This window comes from Ictidomys tridecemlineatus, chromosome 8, assembly GCF_052094955.1.
Source record: "Ictidomys tridecemlineatus isolate mIctTri1 chromosome 8, mIctTri1.hap1, whole genome shotgun sequence".
In the NCBI taxonomy this organism is placed as follows: Eukaryota; Metazoa; Chordata; class Mammalia; order Rodentia; family Sciuridae; genus Ictidomys; species Ictidomys tridecemlineatus.
In genome coordinates this window covers 102,654,380-102,670,546 of record NC_135484.1, presented here as the reverse complement: position 1 = coordinate 102,670,546, position 16,167 = coordinate 102,654,380, and the positions used below count along the sequence as shown (strand labels likewise).

General features: G+C 35.3%; 1 protein-coding gene across 1 annotated transcript; it reads left to right on the top strand.

Annotated features, from left to right (window-relative positions):
• The first annotated feature begins 3,791 nt into the window (after positions 1 to 3,791).
• Glyatl3 (glycine-N-acyltransferase like 3) lies at positions 3,792 to 15,160 on the top strand. The gene is made up of 5 exons (XM_013355731.3): positions 3,792 to 3,869; positions 7,824 to 7,931; positions 9,742 to 9,868; positions 11,171 to 11,297; positions 14,440 to 15,160. The coding sequence occupies exons 1-5, from the start codon at positions 3,792 to 3,794 to the stop codon at positions 14,864 to 14,866; spliced, it is 867 nt and encodes a 288-aa protein (XP_013211185.1). The 3' UTR covers positions 14,867 to 15,160.
• The last annotated feature ends 1,007 nt before the right edge of the window (positions 15,161 to 16,167 follow it).

Genomic DNA, 16,167 nt, shown 5'->3' with positions numbered 1-16,167 from the left:
AAAATCATTTTCTTCAGGTAAAAATACCTCAAAGATCAGTGCCTCTATATTACTTTCTTATTCCTCATTTGCTTGTATCACATTCCATATTTATCCTCTTCCATGAGATCCTGATGAATAGATAGTTGTATGTCTTAAAAATATTCATCTCCAAATCAAGATTACTGCTCCCTTGCTTTTAAACCATTAAGATTAAATGGAATAAAAAGAGATAGGACAAAAGTACTTACATTCTGTTTGAGATGATTGTCACCTTACAAAGATCATAAACCCTCCCCTTCTACAGGTGTGGGTTTTTTTTTTTCCTCCCTCTCTCCACTAATTAGGGAAATAGCCTTAAGTATAAATTTACCATTTATACAGAAGGAGCTGCTGCACTGACACAGCTAAGAGGTCTCAGTTTCAGACTGAACTCTCAATAGCAGGTAAGCTTCCCCCCCCCTACTAAAATAGTAAAATCATTAGGTTATAATTATAGCAAAGAACGGGAGAAATAGAGATGAAGTCCACCTTATGCAGAAAGAATATGTACATTTTGTTTTGTTGGTTTGTATTTTCTTTTTAAATTTCTTGATATGAGGACAATGAGTGTTATGAAATATGAAACTGCATTGTGATTTGGGCACAACTAGAGTAATAGAGAGTAATCTCTCAGAACCAAAAGCCTTCATAATATAAAAAATAATTATGAACATTGAATTGTGAGTGATTAAAAAGAAAAGTTTTTCCTAAAAGCCCCACCATTGTATTGTAAATGCTGTATCATACCATAAAAACAGATCTAATGTTTATGATTAATATTAATCAAAAGCATTTCAGGTACTTGCTCTAATGAACACTTCAAATGCTCCAAAGAATCTTCAGTTCCTAAAACTGATATGCATATGACCATTTTTCTTGACGAAGACTTTTAATTCATGAGTCTGTTTTTGGTAACCATTAGGTTAAAGGAGTTATAAACATTTACCTTTCAATTCTAGAACACGTACTGATTATGGGGAACCTGTGTTGAGCGGGAGGGTATAACATGGTGATCTTGTCGGTTTCAGAGTTCGTAATTGTCATTTTAATATAATTCAAAAATATGTAAAAATGTTTTCTCCATCTGTGAAGATTTCTGCATTCTGTTTGTGTCATTAAAAAAAAAAAAGATCTTTGTATTTAGTGACATAATCCCATAAAATGTCTCACTGTTTACTGAAGGCGTATTTTCAAATGTTGTGTTAACTGTAGTGTCTTCTATGTGAACCCATGGGAGAAATGTCTCTCGTTTTAATTTGTCACCCTGAGTAATTTGTTTGTGAGTTGCAAGAGCTTAGTCTAGAGGGGTAGATTAATGCCTGATCAAGGAGGATTTTGATTATTAAAAATTTGGAGAACTGGACTTTAGAGATGGCATAAGTGAAAAAACAAGCAAATGCTGAGAAATAGAGCTTATGATATTTTTATGAGCATCTGAATCATATAATTAATCATGATCATTTCTCTGTGTGATATCTAATAAAACAGCTCAGAATCAAATGTGGGCTCTCACTTCCTGCAAATACAGTTGATTCCTGATTGTGTATGAAAGTCCTTTTGTTTCATGATAGTCATGTCGAACACAGACCTAGCCAATATTGAAACAACAACCTAATAATAAGTTATGTTCCTCTAAGCCTCTGGTTTCATTAAGTAGGTAATACAAAACCTTATTTTACATGTACTTTTGTTCAAAGATACATCATTTCATATTTACTGTTGATTCATTATTGTTGATTATCATTGAACTCATGGTTGAGAACATTATAATTGATGTGTTAGTGAAACTTGTCTGTTACATGTGTTTTGTCTTAAGGCCCATTACAGCCATTTTGAACTTAGAAATGTCAAATTAGCACTTATACACTATTTTAAACAGCAAAATCAACAGAAAGCATTAATTTTTTTTTTAATGGTACTAGAGGGACCATGAAAAGAACACTTGTTTACAGTAATTGATAGCAGAAACAAAAAAGCAGAGTTTGCCCTGAATAACCTTAGTGGGAAGTGTATTGGAAGAAAAAATTTTACTGCTCTATGCATGTCTTAAAATTACTGTAAAAGCACTACAAGTATTAATTTGTGGGTTAGAAATAAATTTTAGTGAGTAGAAACATTCTCAATGGAATCTATGAATAAGGAAGATCAGTTGTATATATAGGACTATATTCCATGTTTTATGAACTAACCTCACTCTTGAATCTATATTCTTTTTGTAACTATATTTTCCCTTTGAGCTTTCAACATCAACAAATACTTGTTTTTCCTACTCTTTGCATTAACTACTTTGCTAAGTATTAGGGCATAAAAAGATCTCTAGGCATAAAAGTAAATTAAGAAATTTATGAGCAACTGACCTTTGAAATAATTTCATTTTCTATCAAAAGATTTTGAATTAGAATAAATGTGTTTAGTGCAAATATCCACCAAAAAAAAATTATTTAGAGATGACACAAGTGAGAGAAAAGTTGAATTGATGCCAGGGTAAAGAGAGGAGGGGTACATTTCTCATTTTCTTTGCTTGTCTTAAAAAATCTAGAAACTTGATCTTTTCAAAGACTCTAATACTGGCCCAGACTGTAAATACCTGGGTTCAAAAGCCTCCTGATTTTCTGGTGCTTCGCTGGCCCTTTGTACATCTTTGATTCCTGTAGAAAACAAGATGCCTTAAGTGCACCACTAAGTGAACTCTAGAGCAACAGGGCTATTTGAGTGCTGCCTAGAAGTTCATATCCATATAAACCTCATGGAAGAGTTTTACAGGGGATTTTAGGTAACTCATAGCCAAACATTCTGGGTGTCCTATAGTTGCAGAGGCATGCCTCATAAGGAAATCAGATCAATTTATCCAGCAAATGTGTCATGAAGGAACAATTCTAGCTCTCCCCCAAATCTCAGAAGCATTAGGTTCTGATGTCTACCTGAATTATCTTTGTCATCCTAGTGCCTGACTGCCAGGAGTGTAAGTGGATAAACTCTTACATTGACTGTAGGGAGAAAAGTTGTTTTGTTTTTAAAGAAAGTCAAGCTCTCATAATGTTGGGGGAAAGGTTTCTTGGGAACAAATCAGGGGAGGTAGAGCTCCCAAATCTGGAAAGTGTAATTGCATTAGAAAAGATGAAGTTATATGTATTACATTTAGGTCCTTTTCTTTCCAGAATTTTATCTGATTAAATGAGCCACAGCTTCTGCCCACATCTGATTCTTTCCAACTTGTTCTTTAAAACCACTCAAGTCTTTCTCTAGCCTTTACCCCACACTGTTAAGAAGTTTCTCTACTTAACCCCAGAAATCTTACCCTGAGTTTCATATTATCCACTCAGTAACTATTTTTAGAAGGTCCCTGCTCTGCAAGGCCTTGTGGCACGAGCTCTAGATACAGTGGAACACAGAGACCCTGAATTCATGAAATTGACAGGCTACTTTAGGCAGACCTATGTCAAAGAAAACACAATTAAACATAAAATTACGATTGTAATTCAGTGCCCTAAAGGAAGAGTTCAGAGTACATTGAATGTATATAATAAAGAGATTTAGCCCAGTTTACAGTTAGCCTCATCTGTCTAGGATTAGGTCAGAAGCAGTCTCCATTTTCATGTGTTCTCTAGTTTACTCATCCCAGCGCTTGCCCACCTTCTTCCTTCTTCCCTCTTTAGTGTCAGAAATACACCCAAGGAAAACGGCTACCAGCATATTCCTAAGTAGGTTCAAAAATTAAATTGTGACTTCAAGTTTCAAATTAGGTGTGGAATTGCAAAGTTCTGGAGAAGATGTTGGTGCTAAACTGTTCTACCAAATTACTGATGCTAGAGAAAATATTGAAGAATCACTTTCCTGAATCACTCAAGGTATTATAAACTTTATTGTACTAATTTATTATTGTATTAGTTGTTTTCTTTTAATTGCATGAGTCTGTAAAATAATGTAAGCCTCATGGCTGTCCCCCCACTGTGGGTAGTCACAATGAATGACCACAGCTTCCAGTCCTGATGCCTTAGATTCTGACCATCCACTACATTAGCTGTAGCTTGTGCGGGGTCTAGCTCGCATAGTAAGGGGTCTTCTTTGTGGGTATGTGCCCCAGGATTGAGTTACACTCACCTGTCCCTTGTAGTCCTGTCACTTATGCCCTTTTTTGGACAGAACTTTATAAGAACAAGAGTCCCCCCAATAAAAGCTCACTTCCGACCGTGTCCCCTCTTATGTCAGCCTCTCGTGACTTTAATCTTGCTCTCCTTTTTGGGGAGCCTGAGGCCAAGAGCCAGGAAACCAACCTGAAGCTTGTATAAAGGTAAATTGTGTTTTATTTGGTGTCCCTGCAAATTCACACAAATGATCTTAAGTTCAGCTGCCCATGCTGGTCAGGGGTGGCTCCCCACCACACACACACCATTTTTCCTCCTGATGTTAAGATCTCTGGGCATGCTTTATAAACATAGTTTTCCAGCTGTCTCCTGCCAAATAGTGATACAATGGATTGTGGATAAGGCCCAGCAGATTTTTGACAATCACTCTAGAGGACTTCTAGGGATATTTAATAATTCTGGGATACATTGTTTCTAAAGTAAATTTGAGTTTTAAAATGTTTTAAATGGTGGCTCGGGAGACTGAGACAGAGGATCGTGAGTTTAAAGCCAGCCTCAGCAATGGTAAGGTGCTAAGCAACTCAGTGAGACCTTTCTCTAAATAAAAATACAAAATAGGGCTGGGGATATTGTTCAGTAGTTGAGTGTCCTGGAGTTCAATCCCTGTTACCCCCCCAAAAAAAATTAACTTAATAAAATGTTTTAAAAGGCAAAAGGTGTAGCATGGCACTGAAATAAAGAACATAAACCTAGTAAACAATAGAACTGAAATTTAGGCATTGATAATTTTTTTCAGCAATTCTGTTGGCCATCAAACCTGTGGTCTAAAATCCAGGAGGGCCAACAGATAACTCAGTGCCACTTTGGAAGATGTCATTAATCAAAAGATTATGATAAGTGGCTAGGCACAGTGGCACACACCTGTAACCCTGAAACTGGAAAGGTAAGGCAGGAGAATTTCAAATTTGTGGCCAGACTCAATATCTTAAACTCTGTCTAATACAAGAACTGGGGATGGCACTCAGTGGTAAAGTATCCCTGGGTTCAATCTCCAGTACTTAAAAAAAAAATTTACAATAAGTGTAACTAGAACTGCTATAAGCATTTACAATGAAATTGCCTTTGAATGGCTGAGTTTCTTGAGCAAAAAGACAGTTGTACAACCTGTTCTCAAATGGGAATGAAATGAAAATCACTCAGGAAACAAATAATAAATCTGAATTTTTGAAGATGGAGACCAGAGTCCTGAAATTTTAATACCCTGGATAATTCTTATGTTCATTAAAATCTAAAACAAAGGGGTCTAACTGGAGTCTCCTGGTGCATGGTACTGTGTTGATTAAATCTGGTCATCTTGCCTTATTGATAGTTCTTAAAATGCATGTGGTAGGAAATATCCAATAATAATTTGAGATTACATGGCTGCCAAATCAGAAAAAGTACTATAAAAAGCATTCAGCACCACTCATCCTTTGAATATGCAGCTACTGGAAGAATGTTTTTTTACCAATGCCTAATCTTTCAATTGATTCCAAATCTTACACAAAGAAGTTTTGTTTTTTAAATTTTACTTTTAGAATCTGAATATTAAAAGATTTTCCTCTTTCAATGAGATCTATATTTTCTTATTTTTAATACTGACACTGAAGTTAATTTATGCAATAAGCTAGTAGGCTTTTTTTGCTCTTATAATATATCTGGCTAGTTCTTCTTCCAGAGATAATTAAAAAGGCCTCAGTGACCTTCATGGAGTCCTAAAAGATGTTTGAGAATTAAAAAGTTGAAGTAAATGTAGTTTTATTTGTTCACCCTTCCTCAATTCTATGGAGATTATGGCTATGTGTATTATGACCTCAGCTTAGTGTTTGATTAAATTTCCTTCTAAGCTCTAACTGCTGATTGCCCAACAACTTTACTTCCTCCTAGGCAACCCCCACACTCAACACTCACCCTTTAAATCACCAGCTATTAGAAGAGCCTGTTTGTTTTTTACCAATGCCAAATATTTCAGTTATTTCCAAATCATATACAAACACGTTTTTTTTTCTTTCAGAATTTGAATACTAAAAGAGTTTTTCCCTTTTAGCCTTTTGAACATTCCAATCATAATTAGGTTACATTCTTCAATAAGGATGTATAGTCTCCTTACATGACAACATTTTAGTAAACATCATTGTGTACATGTAAGACAGGTATTTGCAGAATTTAATGATTAACTGAATAAGAATTACCTTCCAGGTTATTTTGGTTCTTTGGTTTGCACTCCGTATGATCCAAGTTACACATTCATATAAACCACACTCAATACAGAAAGACACACTCTGTGAGCATATTCAAGGGAGATTACAGATTAGGTAAAAGAGAAGAAAGTTGTATATTGTTCTAGACTGAGAAAAGTTGAGTGAAGTAGGTGTGTGGTTTGGGTTCAGGTCATGATAATGGAAGTAAAATGTAGGTTCCAAACCCCTTACAATTTAAATATTTTTCACTAATTTAAATATGTTTCATTGAAGTCCAATACATTCTACAAATTGCACACAATGTAATTATGCAACTCAGTGAATATTCATGAAGCAAATACCTATGTAACATCCACTCTGGTAGAGAAAGAACATTTACTTCAGAGGCTGCTTCTCAACCCCCACTGCTCCTTTTTTGACCACCACCTCTCCCTGCTCCCTAAAATTGGACACCTTCCAAAGCCATGATTTAGTTTTTACTGTTTGGGGATGTAAATAAATTAAATCACACAAAAAGTGTTTTTTGTTTATTTTTTTAAAATACCCAGCTTCTTTTGCATAACTTTTTTGTGTGAGATTCGTAGTGATTCCATGTAGCTGTGGTCTATTCACTTTTATTACTGTTTTGTAATCTATAGGATAAATATGTCAAAATTTATTTCTTCATTTCATCATTGATGGATATTTAGATTCTTATTTTTATTTTTTTATGAAAGTGCTAGGAACCTCATCCCATAACTCAGCAGTCCTTGTTACCTATCACTATATCTTTTTTCCACCTTTATAAACACACATATATATGTTTCTTGGGAGATATTTTTTCTTAGCGGAGAAAAAAAAAGATGTGAAAGGCACATTCTAATATTGCTCCAGTACTGTTCAGTCACTAAACATTCCATCAGCAACTTCAGGTTCCATCAATAAAATACTGAATGAGACCCAGATATGACCCTCAAGGAATGTTTACAAAGCCTTGCTCCATCAAATCTGAAATAAATGCAAATTTTTATTTTTAATTTGGGTTTGTTTTGCCTTCAAGTGTCTGTTATTCAGGCTTGAATGAGTAGTTGCATTTTACAAGTTATTTTTGGATAGAATAGTATGTTCAAAATCAGCTAAACATTAAGAATATCTGTGGGACTTTTAAAATATGTATAGGCCATAAGATTCTGGTTTATTCAGCAATCTGTGGCAAGTCTCACCTAGTAAGTCTATCAACTTAAGACTCTTTTACTGTTGCACTGTAAAAGCTAGGTTTAGGGAGAGTTTTCGTAGGCTTTAGTAGACTTTTTACCAGTTTTCATGTGCCCTGATAACAGTAAAGAAGTTTATATATGTATATAATGTATTTGTCTGTGAATATATTTTTAATTTCCCCTCTAATGGCCATGATTATATACTGGAACAAAAGAGTGTAATATGCAATTGAAACAGATGGTATTGTGATTGGTTTGTCCTTCTTGGTTCTCTGGCTCAGGTTTATGGAGCAGTGATGAACATAAATCGTGGGAATCCCTTTCAAAAGGAAGTGGTACTAGATTCATGGCCAGACTTCAAAGCTGTTATCACCCGAAGGCAGAGAGAGGTAAATTTTTGAAAGGCAAATAAATGAAAACAAGAATTGGTATCAATTGGAAAAAAATAGATTAGGTAAAGGGACTAGCATGACCTTAGAAGTCATATATATTATCTTGATATACTACATAGTTCACTGTTAGTTTTTTTGGGGGGTGCAGGGGGTACTGGGGATTAAACTCAGGAGCATTTGTCCACTGAGCCACATCCTCAGCCCTATTTTGTATTTTATTTAGAGACAGGTTCTCCCTGAGTTACTTAGTGCCTTGCCATTGCTGAGGTTGGCTTGAAACTTGAGATCCTTCCGCCTCAAACTCACGAGGTGGGCCAGGGATGTGGCTCAAGTGGTAGCGCATTTGCCTGGCATGCGTGCGGCCCGGGTTCAGTCCTCAGCACCACATACAAACAAAGATGTTGTGTCCACAGATACCTAAAAAAATAAATATTAAAAAAAAAACTCACAAGGTGCTGGGATTATAGGTGTTCACTACTGTGTGAGGTTCACCATTCCTTTTTTTTTAAAATTTTTAGTTGTAGATGGACACAACAATACCTTATTTTATTTATTTATTTATTTATGCATTTATTATGCAGTGCTGAGAATTGAACCCAGTGCCTCACATGTGCTAGCCAAGTGCTCTAACAGTGAACCACAACCCCAGCCCATTTTTTTTTTTCACCATAACTTTTTAATGTGACTGGTTTCAGAGTGTCAGGCCTATGGAAGACCTCTAGTCCAAAAGTGTTTCCTTAGTGCTTCTTCATCTCTAGAAGCATGAAGCACACATGGCCACATACATACCAGCTTCTTCTGTATGGATGATTCCTTATGACCAATGATTTTGGTCATGGGGATAAATATGGAAGAAGACTAAACACTTGGCCCCATTCTGCCTCTGAGACCCAGTGAAGCTAAAGTGATTAAATCCATGCTGTCCTCCAAATTAGGAAGATTCATGAAGCTTTGATTCTTAGAGATGTATTCACTGAGTTTTGCCCTTTATATATATAATATATAGCTATATATTATATATTTTATATAAAAAATATATTAAATATATGTATATACTATATATTATGTATATAATATTATGTATTGTATATTATGCAATAATATATTATGTAATAATATACATTATATACTAATATATATTATGTAATAATATATATGATATATAATATTTTATATAAAATATATTAAATATATATTACATATACATTATATATTTTTTTCTCAGAAAAACCTTGGAATATCTTAGATGTAATTCACTTTTGTAATTTGGGATGCCAGATAGCATCTATAACCTTAATAGCATTAATTTGAGACTTCTTACTTTTTCTGAGGTTGAACTCCCTGAGCAAGAAGTCAAGACTCAGATAACACACACACACACACACCACAAAGTTGTGATACTTTTCCTATATTGTGCAACCTAAACTCAAACTGAAGGCCTTAGGTAATCCTCCTGCCTTAGCCTCCCTACAGCTTCCATCAGCTGGTATTATAGGTGTATATCACTATACCTGACCCCTATTTACTTTCAAAAATAAATTAGATATGAGAAAAATGTGAAATAAATGTCTTGAAACCTCTTTAATCCCCCCCAAAAGAATCAAGAAAAAGAAATCAAGAATCAAGAAAACTATTTCTCTTCAAGCTGCAGCACATTAGCCTCATTCTCATTTTACTGTTTTTAGGTGATTAATTTTTGTAACAGAAAATTAGATAGGCATGCCTAGCTAATGATACCAAAGTTCTCTAGGATTTAGGTTATCCAGATGATATGTTCATGTTTTCATGATTATGTCTTTTGTCCTAGGCTGAGACAGATAACCTTGACCATTATACTAATGCCTATGCTGTGTTCTACAAGGATGTCAGGGCTTACCAACAGCTATTGGAAGAACATGATGTCATTAACTGGAACCAAGTTTTTCAAATACAAGGTGAGGTCATATGCAAGACATATGTTATGCAATCATTTCCTTTCCCACTTTTATCATATATATCAGAGATATATAGATAGGTATTTGTGTGTGTGTGTGTGTGTGTGTGTGTGTGTGTGTGTGTGTATGACACAGATGTGGGTGGGTGTGTGTGTCATATATATATATATATGACACAGACATACGCACATAGGAACAAACCTATAGACATAAATTTTATATCTTTACCATTTCTATATTAGATTATTTTAAGAACACCTTTGATTGGTGCTGCCTATTTTTTTTCTCATAGAAAACCCTTCAAATTATTTAGATGTAACTTGAGTTTAAAATATTGAATGCTACCATAGCATTTGTAATTTTAATGGCATCAACTTGAAGCCTTCTTATCTTCTCTAAGGCTAAACTCTCTAGTGTGGAACCAAGGCTTAGATACCACACTGTGTTGGATATGGCTTCCCATTTATGTTTTTTTTCAAGAACTTTCAAGGCCACACTGAGAAGTGGCTCGCAAGAGGGGAGGGAACAAGCCATTAGGAAATGAAGGATGAAGGAAAGTCAATTTCCAGAGAATATAATAATTAATCAGGATTCTGAGTGGAAAGAATGGAGTACTGGGGAGTTGGAGAGGTGGAGAGAGGACTCATTATAAGCTATATAAGAACAAAGAAGGACCAGACAATTTTCTCTACCACTGTGAAGCAGTGCCTGAGCATAGTGCTTTAAATCTGAAAAGTACAGAATAAAGGTTTATAAATACTACAGTATAGCTATAATAAATAAGTGGGATCTGAGAAAGTTCAGGATAAATCTCATCAACACTCAGTTTCCACCTTAAATACCATAACGGAGAATTTGGCAACAGGCTGGAAGAGAAACTTTAAAGTTAACTTGTCAAACAAATCTAAATTCTTACAATTCTAGTTTAATAGTCAATTGTAGATTTTTAGAGCTATAAGACATTGTACCTTATTTCAAGGAGTTTAGATCTGTCCAAGTAATAAAAAACAAATAAAAATTTGTACAACAAAATTCCAAATTCTCATGGGATGTTTCCAACAGAACTTTCCATGAAAGGTTATGGTGGGTGGCAATGTGATGAGAATTCAAAAAGTCTCCAAAAAATAATAAAAAATGAGATAGAGAATAGCCATAATAAGTGTGTGTGTGTGTGTGTGTATGTGTGTGTGTATGTGTGTGTGTGTGGTAAGTTTAGGATAATACAAGGTAGCAAACGGGTGGTATTGATGATCAGTATACAAACACTAAAGCAATTTGCTTTTTTTGTTTGTCTTTCCACAGGGCTACAGAGTGAGTTATATGATGCTTCCAAAGCTGTTGCCAATTCAAAGCAATTGGATATAAAGCTGACTTCCTTCAAGGCTGTTCATTTTTCTCCTGTTTCATCTCTGCCAGATACCAGTTTCCTGTATGTAAACTAAGTTCTGCATTTGGGATAGGACTTAAGTGCTGTGAAAGACCAGATAGTAAAAACTGGAGCTCTTGGTATCATTTAGGAATATTTAAACATTTGGTTTTGGACCATTATACTAAAAGTGTGTGTGTGTGTGTGTGTGTGTGTGTGTGTGTGTTTATACACACATATGAACAAACCTATATCCATACATTTTATATCTTTACCATTTCTGTATTAGATTATTGTATGAACACCTTTGATTGGTGTGTGTGTGTGTGTGTGTGTGTGTGTGTGTGTGTTACTCTTTCCCTCTCCATCATGCTTCAGTGCTCATAATTTCTTTGAAAATAAGTAAGGGTCTCTATCCATAGTTGTAAATGAACTCAAAAGACTTGCACCCCCTCCCCCTGCCTTTTTTCAGTACCAGGGATTGAACCCAGGGACACTTTAACACTGAGCCACATCCCCAGTCTTTTTTCATCTTTTATTTAGACACAGTCTCACTAAGTTGCTTAGGGCCTTCCTAAGTTGCAAGACTGGCTTTAAATTTGTAGTCCTCCTGCATCAGCCTCCTAAACCACTAGGATTACAGGTATGTGCCACTGTGCCCGCAGAATACCTGCATTTTCATAGTGCACATAGAAAACTCAATCCTTGGTGTTCTCCTCCCCAACATAATTCTAAATAATCTCTCTTGTCTGAATCCAAAATGGATGTGATTGTTTTTGTTGTTTTAGGAAAGGGGTATAATATAATGAACTTTATTGAGATTTTAAATATATAGCATTAAAGTTTTAAAATATATCTCCCCTTAATCCTTTCCACAGGCCTATAAAGTAGTAATAGTAGGAGGAGGAGTATTCCATTTTTAATAGATTTGAAGTAATATATAGAAGTAAATTTTAGAACCAGGAAATAATCCAAAGAAATCCAGCTCCATAAAGCAATATTTGAATCCATTTGTTAGTTTGTATCTGCATTTGTTCTTATTTTCTCCTACTTTGAGGTTCTTGCTTTGTCATTTACTAAATGCCATTCCTTCATTTTAACCTTACTGGGCCTTAATTTCTTTTCCTCAAGAATTAGGACATAATATCATCTTCACATTGTTTTTGTAAACGAATGAAACAAGGTGCTTGAAAAATACCCATATTGATGATTGTTAATTTCCTTTTCTTCTATGATACATATGGAAGGAATTATTGAGTGTAACAAGACTAAACCTGGGGAAGAACAGACACTTGAAGTCACAGGAAAGCAAATGGACTTTCTTTTTACTGTTTTTTAAACTATTAAAATTTCAAATACACAACAAATTTGAGACAATAGTGTAAAGAACTGCCCACCAATATATAGATAGTCTTATTTAATACACATCCCTACATATCTTTGCACCATCTGGATTATTTTAAGGGAATGAAAGAAATATTATCTTTATATCCTTAAATAATTTATATCCCTTAATAATTTAATATGTATCTCTAAATCATAAGAATTTATTTAAAAAAATGGTACTCTCCCCTACATTCCCTAACCTCTAGTAACCACTGTTGTTCTTTTTCAAGATCAATTTCTTTAGATTCTTTAGGTAGGTGAAATCATGCAGTACCTAGCATATTTGTCTTTCTGAATCTAGCATATTTTACTTAATATTATTTCTTCAAGTTCCATCTATGTTGTTGCAAATGATATGACTTAATCCATTTTTGTGGCTGACTAGTATTTTGTTGTATATAGATGCCACATTTTCTTTATCCATTTATCAGGACACTTAGATTGGTTCCATTTCTTAGCGTAGATTTCTCTTTTACATACTTACTTTATTTCCTTTGAATATATACCCAGGAGCAGGATTACTGGATCAGATGACAGTTCTATTTTTCTTTTTGAGGAACTTCCACACTGTTTTCCATAATGGCTGACTAATTTACATTCCCCCAACACTAAGGGTTGCCTTTTTCTACCTGCTCACCAGCACTTGTTATCTTTTGAGTTTTTCATATTGGTAAGTGTTTTTTCCACATACCTGTTTGCCATTTGCATGTCTTATTTTGAGAAAGTCTATTTAGGTTTATTTTCTATGTTTAAATTGAGCTATTTTGATATTTTTCTCTTGATTTTTGACTTATATTCTAGATACAAACTAACAGATGTATAGTTTCATCCATTCTGAAGATTGTGTCTTTATTCTTTTCATTTATTCCCTTGCTATGCAGAAAATTTTTAATTTGGTATAATCCCATTTGTGTATTTGTTTCTTTTCTGTGCTTTTGAAGTCTTATTCAAAAATTCTTGCTCATTCAAATGTCATGAGCTTATCCCCTGTGTTTTTTTTCTAGTAATGTCTTTTTGTCTTTAATATATAAATCATTACCCAAACTTGTGGACTCCATTTTGAATGCTCTGCCCTGTAGACAGCAGGTCAGAATCTCTAACATAACTGTTCTTTGCCAGGGGCCTTGGCAATGTTTTTGTGTGCAGCAACATTTTTGTCTGAGAATTCTTTGTTCTTGCTTTGAAGTTCACTTTTAAAATTGATTTGAAATCCTATAAAATTGGTTTTCCTCACACTTAATGAATGGTCTAGTGCCATAGCCGACAGCATGTCTAAAATGTGAGCTAACACTATACAGCTGCTAAGAAAAATACCATGAAATTGTACTTACAAAAATCATAGCAAGAACTATAATATCAGTCTCTTAATGTTCACTGAGAATGGTCTTGATGATATTGATCAATTCAAAAATGAAGTCAAATTCCAAGACACAATCAGCCTCATAGGCTTTCAACTGTGTAATTTGTCTCAGTTCTTAAAAAATCTTACCACTCACTTTATCTTATTGGCAGAGGTTTTATGTAGTATTCTAGTAAACCCCTAGAAACTTATATATCATTGGAATCAACGTAGTGCAGAGTAGCAGTCCATAAAAAAAGAGAAACGCTGGAAAAAATGAGAATATTTAACCTGGAGAAAAGCAGCTTAAGATGAGGCCTTAGAAGAGCTAACATTTCCAGAGTATGTACATATGCCCGGCATATTAAGAAACTTGGTTTTATTTTTTGGCCAATTCAATTAATTCAGTATGGGAAAATTGGTTATTTATTGTCACAGAATCCTGAGCTCATGCGTTTTTTTCATCTTGATTTCTTTTAGAACGGGGTCTTCCCCGAGACTCACCTATCTGAGTGTTGCGGATGCTGATCTCCTCAACCGCACTTGGTCAAGGGGTGGCAATGAGCAGTGTCTCCGGTACATTGCCAAACTCATCTCCTGCTTCCCCAGTGTGTGTGTCCGTGATGACAAGGGAAACCCGGTATCCTGGTCTATCACAGACCAGTTTGCCACCATGTGCCACGGCTACACCCTGCCAGATCATCGCAGGAAAGGTTATAGCCGGCTGGTGGCCCTCACACTGGCCAGGAAGCTGCAAAGCCGGGGATTCCCCTCTCAGGGAAATGTTCTGGATGACAACATGCCATCTATAAATCTTCTCAAGAGTGTCCATGCTGAGTTCTTGCCTTGTCGTTTTCACAGGCTTATTCTTACCCCCAAACCTTTCTCTGACCAAGCTCACCTTTAGCCCAGTAACACTCCAGAAATTTTCTTGCTTTCCCAAACACACTCTCTAAGCTGCCAGTAGAGGAGAACTAAACCTGGTGATAAGAGGCCAGAGAAGATGTGCAGGATCATCTGAGAAGTCTTGGCTAATCTTGCCTCAGGTTTCTGCTGTATATAACTGTAGTTGTCAGGAGTATAGCTGTGGCTAAGAGCAGAGGAAGTTTTTTCTTCTGTAGGATTCACTATAGGGAAGAAGTTTCTAAAGTCAGCAGGTCTTAGCATATAGGCAAAAATTATTTCATGAGAAAAAATAATGATTTAACACAGGAGCATGTGGCTAGTTGTTTGGGCTTCTGCTCTGTGTTTTCACAACCATACCAAGTTCCCTGCAATCATGAAACTTCCTAGACCCTCATTGCTATGTCTCACTAACTAACCTCTATTCTACCACCTCTGCTCTGAGTTTTCTGTTAAGTGTCCTGCATTTTCCCCTTTAATTGTTGGCTTCCTGTTTATGCCTATGATATTAGTGAATAGTTCTCCTCTGGGAATGTTCAAAGGCAGTGGTTCTCACCTTTTAGTGTTTATCAGAATCACTTGGAGGGCAAGTTGAAACACAGATGGCTGGTCCCTCCTCCACAGTTCCTGATTTAGTAAATATAGTGTTGGGCCTGAGAATTTGCATTTCCAACAGGTTCCCACCTCTCAGTTGCCTTGGATGGATGAAAATATAGGGATTTTTAATGCTATAAACAGATGACAATGTAGGAGTAGAACTTATCCATCCTCTGTCTGGCCCCCTTACTTATAATATGCTTTTTCATTAAAATACTAAGATTCCTTATTGGTACATATGTGTGTATACAACTGCCATATAAGTATAGATACACACACACACACACACACACACACACATATACAGGAATTTTGATAATACAATTTAACCCTCTTATTACATAGCAAGGATTTGAAGTCCAGGGAAAATAAATGATTTTGTCAAGATTGTACTCTATACAATCAGTGCTGAAGGCAAAGCCAGAACTCTGTAATTTTGATTTCAAGTCATTCTTTTCATTAAATTGTATATCCTTTCTTAAAGGAAATATAAATGTTTAAATAATTAAATTAATAATTTATTCTCCTATGCCAACAATGTTTATTTTTTTCTTCGGGTTTCAGTTTTGTTCATATATGTGTATTTTTCAAGGAAAGTAAAGGAAGAGATAAACCTCATAAGCTGTGTCCTGCATTTACAATAAAAACAGGTGTAAACACAACAGTTGGGTTTGTCTAGACTGGCTGAAGTTGACTTGGCCATATAGG